Genomic DNA, 14,298 nt, shown 5'->3' with positions numbered 1-14,298 from the left:
TTTAAATCAGTAGACTTCAAGAAAAGCAGATTACTCTTCATAATGTGGGTGGGCCTCATCCAATCAGTTGAAAGCGTTAAGAGCAAAGACTGTTTCCCCAAACAGAAGGAATTTGGTCTCAAGACTGCAACAGAGAAAATCCAGTCCGAGTTCTTGGCCTACTGGCTTGCCCTGTGACCTTCAGTCTCAAGAGTGCAACATTAACGCTTACCTGAGTTTCCATCCTGTTGCCCTGCAAAATTCAGCTCCTTCCTGAACTTCATATTACTCTTCCCTGAATCAGCCTGCCAGTCTGCCCTAAGGACTTCAGAGTTGCCAGCTCCCACAAAGATGAGAACCAAATTTTAAAACAGATCTCTCTCTCTTTCTGTTGGTTTTATTGGATTCTGCTTCTCTGGAGAATCCTGCCTAATACATCATCTGAATTAGGATCCCTCAGAATGAGGGCCCAAGCTGCCTTGAGAAACAAATTTGCTTCGTTCATAAAGACAAAAAGAAATAAAAAATTGGCTACACAAACTAATAGCAAAGAACTAAAGGGGTGGTGAATCTAGGTGGAAATAAAATTTTTAGGGGGTACTATTCTGTAAATGGGGATCAAAAATGAGACCTAACCTTTAGGGCTGCTATGATGTTTAAATAAGTCAATATTTACCTTATTTAGAACAGTGCTTAGGACTGTGCCAGGTACCCAGTAGGCACTCAAGAAATGCTTAATTTTTTTATCATCAGCATCAATCGTCAGTATCTTCATCATTCTATGTATGTGCTTATCATCTCTGCTGATGTAATAATTAATAATTTAATCCCCATAATTACACCATTGTGGCAGGTATTATATGTCCATTTGGCAGAAATAGCAAGGAAAGGTTAAGAAATTGGCCCAAGGTCACATAGCAAATGGTGAAGTCTAAGCATAAATTCAATAGAAATAATAACCGTAACTATTAGAAGACAACTATAATCAGTGCCTTCTCCTCATAAGTACCATAAGGAGTTATTTGAATAAGTGAGAAAAAATGATTGAGAAAAACTAAACACATACTGAGAAAAAAACTTAATAGAATTATTCCTTGTGAATTTGAAATCACGTATATACAGAAACTTGCACTTAATGTTTTGGTAAAAACTCCAGTGTGGTTCTGGCATGAATTTATATGTATTAAACTAAGAATTTGAAATTTAGGTTTTAAAGGATTACCTTTAAGTTCCTAGATTAATACACATAAGAATTTCTTACCTAAGGAGCCTAACATTCACAAGTATGAATTCTCATGCTAAGACTGAAAACACTATACTATTTGTCTTTTTTCACCTCAAAGAATTTGTTTACAACCTAAGAAACAGTCTTTAAAAAGAATGGCATATAGCCTCATAAACTAGTGAATCCAAACATACCATATGACATGGTAGGATCCTCCAATAGCAAGTCTGTTAAATCATTTTTGCTGTTTAGGATTATAAATTCTATGTAATTATAGGAAATTGGGCCATAATTAATTCCTCCCCCCAACGTTAGCTGTATTAAATATTTGCAGCCATCAAAACTTTACATAGGTCATCAATTAATGGTTATAGTTAGAAAAACCAGGCTAGCATTTGCATGAAACCATCTCAATTAATGTACGACTAATGTTAATATAAAAGACTGGAAATAATTGGTCTCTTACCTTGGGATCCTCCTTGCCCATTCTCATGAAAGAGCTCTGTTAATCGATCATAGAGAATTCTATTATCAACTTGTAGGGGTGCTAAAAGAACATATTTATGATAACTTTCTCATCAGTTAGTTTATAGACATGCAATGTAATTAGAAAGAAATTATTGATCATCATGGTTATTTAGTTATTTTATAGGTCATAGACTCAAATTCTGTTCAATATGCTGTCTTGCTCTAAAAAAAGCAAACAAAAAAACCCTTTTGTATATCAGTGATAATTGGAACAATGATTTTTAAAATGCATGTTGCAGGGCACTTGTAATGTGATACTTCTCCAATAAAAAGGATCTCATATTCAATGGATTATGACATCTATTACACAAGAATCATTTCAGAATAAGCCATTATAGTTTCTCAAATCATAGAATATATAAGCATCTGATCAAAATGAATGACTGTTTTGCACTAGCTACTCTCTATATATATCTTTTACTACAGAAACAACAAATTTAGGTGTTCTTAGATTCTTTTATATGTGCCACTGCAATATAATAGCGAATGTAAGAACTACTGTACTCTTTTACAAGGGTAAAGCAACAAGGTCATGTCACTACCAAAAAAATAATAATAATAATCATAAGAACATGGTTCTAGAAAAGGGTTTAAAGGGTCATTATGTGGATGTCCTACCATTGGATAGAGCCGAATATAAATTATGCCAAGTTGGATGACCACTCCAGTCATACAATTAGAACACAGATACAAACACACATACCTCAAACATGTTCTCATCCCATACATACATCAGACATGTTCCTCCCATGGAGAGGCTGATACAATGTCTGGAGCCCCATGGTGAAATATGATCTTCTGGGTTGCAAATGACTCTAAGTAATATTTGTCACTGTCACTACCTCAATAACCTCTGTAAACCCTAGAGTGCTTTGTAAACTACCAAATATGCATGGTGGTAGGCCCACAAGGAGCAATTTTAAATTGTTATCTTACAACCACACCTAGAATCGACATTAGAGAAGAGGAAACCATCGTATCACTGCACCTCTGTGGTTCAGAACTTAGATGGTGGTTCCATGTCTTCAATGAAAGAATTCAATAGTCTCTGGGTATGGAAATCTCACATGCTGGATGAATTTTATTGAAGAATGCTCATTTTAAACTTGAAGAGCTGAGATGGCATTTGTAAAGTGATAATGCTCCTCGTATGCATAACACAGGCCTCAGAATGGCAGCAAACTGCTTAGAGCAGCATCAAATGAAAGCCAAGTCCTGCTTCTCTATCTGACCAGCTTCCTGTCCTTGATCAAAAATTATCTTCGCTGCCTGTCATGTTGTTAGTGGTTAAAACTTACCATTTAAATTGTAAGCTGCAAAATCTAAATGGAACTGCATGTGTGATCTTTGTCACCTCATTTTCATGAATGGAAAAGAATATTCTGACACAAAAATTACATACTTAATTCTTGCTCACCCTCTCCGCTGACCTCCATCCCATACTGCCTTGGGTATATTTCCTCATCCGTCAGTGGGTCAAAGTAATTTCTGCTGTATTCATTTCCTGTGGAAAGTACATGAAGTAAGGGTCAGTGATTATTAGAAGCACATGAACCAAAATGTTAATTCTGAAATCGACACCAGCACAGAAGGGCCATTTTAACTACTTTATAAGCTTAATTTTTTACAAGTCTTCCAGGCTTCCCTTTTTTTGTAATTATCATCTTGCAAAAGGTCAGAAAAGGTAATTCAAGAAACAAGTTCATGCTATCTGTCTGTTGCTAAAAAAATTAATGGGGAAATTTTCAAATGTAGACTTTAGAAGAATAATTTGAAATTTTAATCAAATTGTTTCTAGGATATACTCAAGAAATGGACACCACTGGATTATAATGATGTTTAGAGTTCACTGATGACTCTATTTACCCACTTGTATATAATTCACAAAGTATATCGTGTCATTGTGTCCAGAATTCCAGTCAACTTAATAACATCGTAATTATGAGAAACTATAGCAAAATTTCCACAATTGCTAGCTGAGTAAAAAGAAAGGAGAAAGAGAGAGGGAGGAGGGAGGGATGAAGGAATAAAAGAAAGAAGAAAGGGAGGGAGGGAGGAAGGGAAGGAGGGAGGGAGGGAAGGAAGGAAGGAAAGTATAAGGGGCCTGTTCACAGGTCTCTTTTGTTATGTCAACTTAAGTAACATGAAGGAAAGGTACAAATGATTTAGCCAGAAAATTTTATCCAAGACATCAACAATCTCAACGACACAAACCCAAAATTCTCACTTCACATTTCCCACTTACTTTTGTCCTTATGTCGATAACAAAACTGTAGCATCAAATATGACTTTGTAATAGAGAAAAAAGATCTGTTATCAATTTTCCAAATCTAGTTTCATACTTCCTGCAGACTGAAATGTATAGCAGTCTGTTGCTAGTAATTTGCATTCGGTAAAATGTCACCTACTCTGACGATAACTCAAGTTGCCTCAAACATTGCAAAAGAAATAAAGCTTCGTCAACTGAAAACAACAATAATTTTGAAAGTATTGCCCACAGGGAAGGCTTAATATTGTACATACCAAGTATACTGTGATATCCCATAATATATTTGTTTTAAGATCAAAAATAATCCCAACAGCAGCTCCAAGACTAAATGGAATTTTGATACAAACCTAGGCTTAAAATTTATATTTCTGGACCGGCACATTTCTGCTGTCAGTCTCTGTTCTATCAATGTAGTAAGAACTGAAAATCTGCTTTCCCTTGAGATCTCAATAAAGAAAAAATAAATGTTTCATTTTTGTTACTTTATCTGTCAACAACTACTAGGCCGATATGAATCTTGGCAGTGTGTAATCAAAGTCTTATGTACTGCAATAACACAGTAATTCTACCCCCTTCACAGTAATTGTTGTTTTTTTCCCCTTTAACACAAAGCACTGTGATACTCTAAGTATACCCTTTCATATGCTGGCAAAATAATTCACCTTTACTAAAGCAAAAATAGTGGTGTATTCCTTATTACATTGCCATGGCAGCATCAGTCAACTATTGGTGCCCATATCCTGGAAACTCCTCCGATCCAATACAAAACTCCAATCCTCTGTCTACTGAAATGACTTATTAATAAACAATGGCAAGTGAATCAAGTCCTTGGAGAATAAACAAAGTTAAGTCATTTTTAACCACAGGTCTGGAGAAGCTGATTTGGCTTGTAGGTTCTCAGACCATTTTCATCCCTGTTGTCAGTTGAGAAATGAGGGTCTTGCCCAGCTGAGTGAGAGGAGGCCTGCACACCGGGAGCCTTCCAGACGCTACCTCCCCTCAGGGCTTGAGGCTTCCCCACTCAGCTGGAAGATGGGCCCCTTCAAGGTCTCCATACGGTTTCAAAATCTATGCAAAGTGTGCCTTCTACATTCAGTGTGGGTTGAGACACACATGTAAGTTATAAACGCCACTCCTGGAGTGATTTATTTTCTACTTTGCATTCTGGGATATGGCAAATAGCATTTTACAAGTAAAGAATTATAAGGGATCTTGAGCAAAGAGGCAATCCACTGATTCTCTTTAAAAATCCTCAAATTCTATAACATTATGTATTTAGAGGATTCATATATTTTTACAATGTATTTGTATTTTATACTACATTTTACAGTTCCTTGTGTATCGTTTTACATATGCATTATTATACTTGCTGTCGTCTGTCTCTTACTCTAAAATACAAGCTCCATGAGGGTAAAAACATAATCTCTGTGCCTAGAATTGTGCCTGGCACACAGAGGTACTCATACTATTATCTGAATTCATTCGTTAGATAAACCTTTTTTGGAAACTTTTTGTAATACCCAAATCCTTCCATGGATATTTTACAGTTTATGAGATGGTACTACATGACGTGGGGGAAAAAAGGAGCCAGATAAAGATGATTTGGCATCCCAGGGAGGGGTGGGGCTGCATCTCTCGCATATACCTTTGTTTCAAACTAGGAATGACATGCAGGATTAAATCACGATGTTCTCAGCACTACTGAGATAGTGAAGTGGTAATGTAATATTTATAATTTATTATTTATAACATTACTATTTTGCCAATTTCTTGCTATAACATAAATCAGCTTATGAATCAAATAAGAACCTACTATTATTAAATATTAAAATAATTCTTCCTTTCTATTGTTGTATCTTGCCTTGATGGGCCAATAACCTGAATATAGTAGGCAGAGTTTAAGATGGGAAAGCACGTGGAACCTATGAGCAGTTTGGAAACTACAGACTTCATCTTAACAATAGTTCCTTTGCTTGTGTTTCGTTGGATAGGTCAAGATTTAATAAAGTGAGATGGTTTTAGGAGAGGGTATATATTACCAGAAGGTAGGTTACTCATAGGATAAATTCCTAAAAGTGCCCTAATCATTCAGAATATGCTTTTGGATATATCTAAAATCATCTCACAGGAAAATTAACAGACCCACTGAGAAATTCAAAGTAGGGCATTTAGCAACATACATACAACAGGTTTTAATATGGCCGACATTTAACTGCCTGTTACATTCAGATGAATAATCTGACAATTGCATATATACATATATCTATGGTTCTACATTGAAGCAATTGGGCATGATACATAAATTAATAAATCAGTAAATTGGTCTTTATACTCTCAATACTCTACTTTTGTTTCTAACTTCCTAGAATTAGCTGTTCAATGTTTAGAATCGGCCTCACTTAGTGCATTTCTTGGGCTATTTTTACTGACTGGGGGAGGAAGGCGCATGTACTTGCCTCTGCCCTTCCACAGATATCAGGTTTTCCTACCCTTTAACTCAGAGCAGCATGGAATGTAATCAGGGCTTTTACTTAAATTACACCGTACGTGAACTTTGGTCAGGAAATCCTCCAGTGTGCACCCATGCAGTTCCTTGGGGGCTATAATAGTGAGAATGAAATTGCCCACCAGAGGAAGGTTAGTGTGAATCATGGGAAGCATCTTTACTCAACGAGGCAACCACTTCCTTTCAAATCAGCCCCATTAGCTCCAGAGAGAGAAGCTCTGAATGCCTCTATCCATTTTTGGATTGGTTTATTGGTTCCATTCTTGTCCTCTTCCTGTGACTCCACCTGCTTCAACTCAGCTTTTTATCACCAATCATCATGTTTTTTATAATATTCTGTAAGTTAAATAAACACAAGGCCTGCATGTAAACTAAATAACTAAACAAGTTACATTCTACGATTACAGCCGTGCACGAAAATTTTACAAACTAGGATATTCTCCTGAACATTATTCCTTTTAAAGGCATGAAGCCTAGAGATCTATAATTAAATTTGATTCCCATGAACTTTATAAATAAATTTGGGAAAACTTTCTGCTTTCCCCACTTTGAAAATCTAATACCAAGGTCTCAGGTTTAAATGTTCAGGCACTTTATATATGTGTATGAAACAGAAATGTGGAAATCAAGAGGTTGTAATAAACGGCAAGTTAGTGGGAACTATGTCAAACTCAAACATGCTCTATCTTACTAAATCCACTCAAATACTATTTTTATAAGATTGATTTACAAACATTTTTTAAATTAATGGCAACAAAAGATACAAGGCTACTTTTTAATATGACAATTACCTTAAACCAAAATTTATTATACTAAGTATCAAAACAAAACTACAACAAAACCCAAACAAACCAAAATAAAAAAAAACCTAATGATGGAAACTCTAACTATGACTTAGATGTCCACTATCAATATTATTACCCAATATTCTCTTAGAAATCTTAGTCAAAGCAATTAGAACAGAAATAAGGGGGAACATGAGCTAAAAGTATTGAAAATAATTATATTTTGTGTAAATATTATTTGAAGGCAATGTTTCCATACCATGAATGCATGAGAGATTTGACTGAAAAGCCTTTAGAACAAAGACAATAATTTGCAAAGTATTTGAATAATACCCTGAAAACAACCAGATAATCTTTAAGAATCATTAATTTTTGTAAATACCTACAATAGCCACTTAGGAGATATAGTGATTAAATAGAAAACCAACACCCATCATAAAGCTCCAGATAACTCTCAAAATTAATTTATTTCTATTAGATTTTCATAGGAATCCCTAGGTAGTCATCAAGAGTATTCACCTTACCCAGAAACTCAAACGGAAAGGCATGAGGTTTTAACCACAGAGTTAAAAACAGCAAATGGATACCAGTTCCGTTTTCTTCTTTATAGAAAGGCTAACCTGTGAAAATGGCTCCACTGCTCACACTATATTCAAAAACTGGTGCTCTGTTGGACAAATTAGCTTTCTCCACTGCTTATTCTTACTTCTTTTCCAAATCTTGTGGGTATTTGAGATATCAGTGATTTGAAAACCTAAATAGGGTAATAGTCGAAGTTTGCTAACAAGTACTAATTAATTGAGCCATATTCTTTCTTCCCCTAAGGCCCTCCCTCATGGTAAATTACCAGGCATTTTAACTTTCAAACCACTGGAGTGCTGTGGAGTGCATAATTGCTGCAGGGCTCATCTGACGCACCCCAAGGCATTAATGCATCATGTGTTCCTCCGGACCTCAAATCCTTGGAGTTAAAGCTGGTCCCTAAGCACCTAACTTCTAAACAGGAAGATCTTTCCATTACTTAAGTAATAATGATAATTCAAAGGTTAAGTATAAATATATTGTTTTTTATGCATATTTAAAAGTCCTACAAAAGCAATACCAAAGTAGGTGTGTTTTTTTCTTTCTAGTTGAAGCCAGGCACCATTGTCCTACTTGTCCACAGATTTATGTATACAGTTTAGAATACTGCCTTTCAATTAGGAAGCACCTGATATTAGACATCAGTCACCCCCTAATATTTCTGATTGTGCCCTCATTCATTTAATAACTATGTCTTCCCCCCTGCATCTATGATTACTTATATTCATGTATTGTACTTAAGGGTTCATTCAGGTAGTAATATTTTCAGCACACTGTAGCACACTTCAGTATGAAAGCAATCAATATATTGGATTATTAGATTTAGTTTAAACAATATTGATTAATAATACTTTCTCTTTAAAAATCTGGTAACTTATAGACAACTAAACTCTATCTCATAAAGCAAAGGGTTCAGGTCTTCCCATGGGTCTTTTTTTATAAGGTTTTTGGTCAATCAATCTGATGAAGGCTAAGGAAAATCTTATTTTCTATTAAATCTCTTTAATAGAAAACAAAAAATATTTGAAAGAAACTCTAAATGGAATTTTTTGGAGATTAAGGATTAACGAACGTATGCTAAAAACATGTATAAGGTCATGAAAAGTTTATGTAAGATCATAAGAAACTTTTCTAGTAAAATTGTTCTTAAAATGGAAATGCAACTATTGAACTCCAGTCAACATGGTGGCCTTGTAAACTTTGAAATTATGCAGAATTTCATTGATATAGTGCAACTTATTCTGGAAGCAAAAAAAAAAATCTTTTAGAAAATTTCACCCACCTAGAGGGGTGGGATAGGCAGGGTGGGAGGGAGACGCAAGAGGGAGGGGATATGGGGATATAAGTATATGTATAGCTGATTCACTTTGTTATACAGCAGAAACTAACACAACAATGTAAAGCAATTACACTCCAATAAAGATGTGAAAAGAAATGAAAATTTCACCAAATATTTAGGAGGCATAGGTAAACAATTTAGTAACCTGTCCAACTGCTGAGAGACTGATTGCATCACTAATGTATCAGAAAACAAGTCTTTCTCTCAGTTCTTTTACTGTGTAGCTGTTTATATTAGGAGACTCATTGGACTTCTGCAATATCAGCTATATGATCTCTACTTCTAGCATTTCTATGATTCTAAGATTCTTAACCACACTTTTTACCACTATACAGATTCCTGTGCTCACATTTTTATTTTGAAGGTACATAAATTTTACTGGCACATAAACAAATCCAGTGGTTTCAACGTATGAATCTATCATCAATGAACTGGAATCATAAAGTAGTATCTCTGAATATTAAAATAATTCTTATAAAAATTCTTTCCCCAACGACTTATGACAGATTTTATAAAATATTATTTTACAAAGAGTCATACATTGGGGGTTTCACAAAAATTTGAAGAGAAGATAGAAAAATGACTGCGCTCGGGACTTCCCTGGTGGTCCAGTGGGTAAGACTCCGTGCTCCCAATGCAGGGGGCCTGGGTTCAATCCCTGGTTGGGGAACGGGATCCCGCATGCATGCCGCAACTAAGAAGCCCACATGCTGCAACGAAGATCCCACGTGCCGCAGCTAACACCCAGGGCAGCCAAAATAAATAAATAAATAAATATTTTAAAAAAAAAAAAAGAAAGAAAGAAAAATGACTGCGCTCAACAGCTGGTAAACTGTTACCCATGGTTTCAATTTTAGCATTAACAGAAACAGGAAAAGACAACATCAATAGACATTCTGCTGATTTCCTGGGCAAATCTGTGTGATTACCTGGAGGTGGGCAGTTCCTTCTGAGAAGAAAACTAATTAAACTTTTCTTATCCTGTTGAAATTCCCAAAACTCAAATATTTGATTAAAATGCTCCTTTCCCAATGGGACAAATATTATTCTAGAACTCTGGTACTCCATTTGGGGAAAAAAAAGGAGGGGGTGGGGTACGACAGTAAACTTAAATTGATTTGTATAAACTGACCAAATATTTCACCCATCTTGTATCTACATAAATATTTCTGTAGGAAGGACGCTTTCCTGAGTGTATATTTTTAGGCTTCCAAGTCAATGAAAGAGGTTCAAATCACTTAGGAGCCAAACAGTATCTTAAAACACAAATCCAGGTCAGTTCATAAACCTAAAGCAAATGATTTTCCTATATATTTCTTTTTCTTAATAATATTTGAAATGTCCCAAATCAAAAAGTATTTTTAAATGTACTATGTATTTCATATAACACCCTTTTTCCATCTTAAGGGGCAAATGAGAACAATATAAACAGTTTTATACAATATCACTACTGAAATAATCTAGGCTACGTGCACTAGGGGGAAAAACAATTCTCTGACAATTTGAATTATGCACTTAACATGTACCCTTACATGTCATTTTTATTATAAATTTTTGTGCATGTGTATTTCTAATGGCCACACCAATCTGAAGACAGATTTAGGGTCACGATTACAACCCTAATTTAGGATTTCTCTAGCTCAGGCACAACTATTATGATCTCCTACCCTTAATTCAAACCACCCCTCATTTCTTTGGAGAGAATCTAAGTCCTTTGATCACAGACGCTGAAACTCATTCCTCTCAGCTTCTTTTGGAACATCTGCCATTTTCTTTCTCTAAGGCTGAGGCTTCCGCTTTGCTGCCTGCTGTCAAGGTTTCTACACTGTGGTCTTCAGACCACATCCATCATGAAATCAGTGGTGGCACCTCCACCCCACAAAGCAGCAGGGAAAGCACTTCCTGTCAATCCCACAGCTGCTGCTGGGCCACCTCAGGTGACCACTGTCACTTCCAATACTGATTCCTGCTGGTACCCATTATAGGTTATCCCAAGTTCTATCCAACATCTTCTCAGGTTCTGATCAAACCTTGAACTCACGCCTCTGTCCATCCCACGTTCCATTGGCCATGCCAACTGGAGGGATACACGTCATCTCTACCCACATGGCTTCCCTCCATGTCACACAGGTTAGCAGGTAGAGCTCCTAGGTCCACAGCGACTGACAGAGATCCCAGTTTTTATTCCAAACCCCTCTCCCCAAGACCCAGGAATAAATGCCTGAGGATTACACCATGGGACAATATGATTGGCAAACACTAGACTGTACTCAAAACTAGTTTTCTTCTCTGGCCCTGAGTCTTCGAATGATATCAAGATCATGTGTCTGTCTCTTTCCTTAGAATTAGTCCTTTGCCAGGAACATTCTTAGTCTTTTTTCAAAATGGAAATACAACAAATGAACCAGTCAGACTGCAGGTAAAGAGAGCTTAGCAAAGTTTAAATTGAATATGGAATTTCACTGCATCAGTGTAACTTATTCTGATGGCCAGGAAGTATTTTTGTAAATGTCACCCAATATTTAAAGGGAACTAGGTTTTAAAAAAAAAAAAAAAATTTTGTGCAGCTGCTAAAATACTGACCACATCACTGAAGCATCAGAAAACCTAAATTTTTATAGTTTTTTTTCACTAAAAAGTTATGTTCATTTTAGGCCACTTTAAACCACAAATCCTCAGACATGCTCAGTCCTAGGCTGAACACAGTTTAATCAACTAAACTGAGATCACAGTTATGTTCATATGGTACACACACACACACACACACACACACATTTTTTCCTGATTTACCCATACTTCTAGAGTCATTCAATCTGAGAAATGTTATTTATGAAATTGATGTAAAAATCTTGAATGAGAAAACATTGCTTTTTTAAGAGTGCCTGTTTAATCTGGATTAATCAACTAAAATCTCAAGAGTTGCCCTCAGTGTGACTTTGCTGGTGTAACATGCTTCATGACACAGAGAACGACCATGTCTGTTGTGTTCACTTTTGCATCTCCTGTATCTAACATAGTGCTTGGGAAATAGATGTTTAAGCAATATGTTTTCAGTAAATGAGGAAGAGGAAATGGAGAAATACATAAAGTATTTTGGGATTATATATATAACTCCTAAGCAAAATATTGTATAAATTTTATATCCAACTAATCACACATATACCACTTCCATTTTTTAATTGTACTGATGTTATGAACAATAGGATATGATCAGGAAATAGTCCAAGACTGAGGAACTGTACGGAACATTTATCAGATGTGTGTCTGGTTGATTTGTTTTGCTGTCGTGCATCCATTTCCCCTCCCTAATAGCATCACAATTTCCTAGTTCCCAGTGTGTATAGTCTTGATGGTTCAGTAACTCCAGATTCCTGTCTCCAATGACAGAAGCCAGGAAGAGCTGACAGAACCTACTTCCCCTACCTGTGACAAAGCCAAGGAGCTGGCAAGTGGCCTAAGCGTGGTCAATCAAACGCTCTCCCCTAGGATTTTCGGTGAGGGAAGCAAGGATGGAAAGAACACTTGAAATAACCTCTGAAAATTAGAGATTAAAAGGAAAAAACTTCCGAAGTGCAGTTAAATCACTCACCATCATTTGAACTGTTTTACTATGCACTTCCATAATTATTTATTTCTTCTTATCTAAAGCCTTTCCATGGCTCCTTCTCACATCTGTCCCATGTTTCATTTTACTGTCATTTAGAATTCAGTCATTCACTACTTTTAGTGCCACTATGTTATATATTCAGACTATTAAATACACCCTTTAGACCTACCCAGCCCTCAAGCCCTTGTTATGTTTAGAACCTAAGTCAATTCCTCTGTCTTTTGAAACTCTAATTAGTTGTCGGTTCTCTGTTGCTCTCCCTTTTCAAGTGCTATAATTCTGAATTTCCCTTCGTCATCAGGCTAATCATCATCAGGCCAGGCCATGGCTGGCAGTGAGCGAAGTGGATGAGCTGGGATCAGAGAAGCAGTCTGAGTTCCGGGCAAGATGGAGCAGAGGACGTGTGGCCAAAAATCATCACAGGTAAGTTATTCCTCCTGAAATTTACAAAACAGGGGATTGAATGCTTTTGCTAAGCGTCTACCTACAAATTAAAGGCAATAGGAATGGAAAGAAGGTCTTGAGCAGAGCCTAGGCGACTTTCTTTAGAAGGGAAGAGCAGAGGCAGAGCGTGTGGAAGAGACCTGGCGGGGAAGCAGGAAGGACTGAGACTTTCATTGTGTTTTTTCTCATTCACACCTTGTAAAAATGACTGATACCAACGTACAGTGTCAGCTCTGTAGCACACTGCCATTTCTCTGGGGAACCTTTAGACAAATAAGCTTCTAAGAATGCTTTAACACTGGAGTGTTCGGGAGGGATTTGAGGGTACCCTCCAAGTGATCTTAAAATCAGACCACTCAGTAGTTCCTTATTTTGCTTGTTCCTAAAGATCAGTGTGTATTCATTTCAATCACATTTTTCCTCTACTAAGGGGCTCAATCCATCACAAATTTGAAGTCTTTTTATTCCAAAGTTTGTTGTCAGAAAATCCCTCTCCTAGACATTTCCTTCATAATTTAAATCGCTATCTATCCAACGATTTTACATTTCTGTGAAATAATTTGGGTAAGTAAAGTAGCATTGGTATTCTGCCATTACTTACCATTACTTTTTTTTTTAAAGCATCTAAAAGGTAGGAGTGTATTGGATACTTACTTATAGGATGAAAAAGGTGGAAATGTGTTTGATATTTACTTATAGGATGAGAATTTGTGCTCATTGTAATAATATTGTGGGGAAAAATGTAGTTACTCTATGTTACTTAAGTCATCACATTGGCAGATGATATAAATGTTCTTTTTTATTGTATTAGCAAGAAACACTGTGTTCTACAATACCTAACAGTTTCTAAATTCAGGGATTTCAAATATTACTCCTTGTTCATAGACCATAAAATTGCACATCTCATTTGCAGTTGAATTTTTTTTGAGGCTCTCCCAAAGGCAGGTGAGCAGGGTGGGTTTAGGTAGAGATTCATCAAATAACTTTTTTAATGTTGATTATGTTCCAGAATGGAGGTGGTATAACCCCTACCT

At 36.2% G+C, this 14,298-nt stretch overlaps 1 protein-coding gene across 1 annotated transcript in view; it reads right to left on the bottom strand.

Moving 5' to 3' along the window:
- LOC101272296 (uncharacterized) overlaps positions 1-14,298 on the bottom strand; it is a gene marked incomplete at its 5' end in the record, with an annotated part of 197,820 nt that overhangs the window by 179,870 nt on the left and 3,652 nt on the right. The window contains 2 exon segments of the mRNA XM_049716165.1: positions 1,671-1,739; positions 3,150-3,236. Coding sequence (XP_049572122.1) covers positions 1,671-1,739; positions 3,150-3,236 — 156 coding nt within the window.

The sequence above is a fragment of the Orcinus orca genome, chromosome 10 (assembly GCF_937001465.1).
Source record: "Orcinus orca chromosome 10, mOrcOrc1.1, whole genome shotgun sequence".
Classification (NCBI taxonomy): Eukaryota; Metazoa; Chordata; class Mammalia; order Artiodactyla; family Delphinidae; genus Orcinus; species Orcinus orca.
The sequence above is the reverse complement of the archived record's forward strand: the minus strand, read 5'-3'. Positions and strand labels throughout refer to the sequence as shown.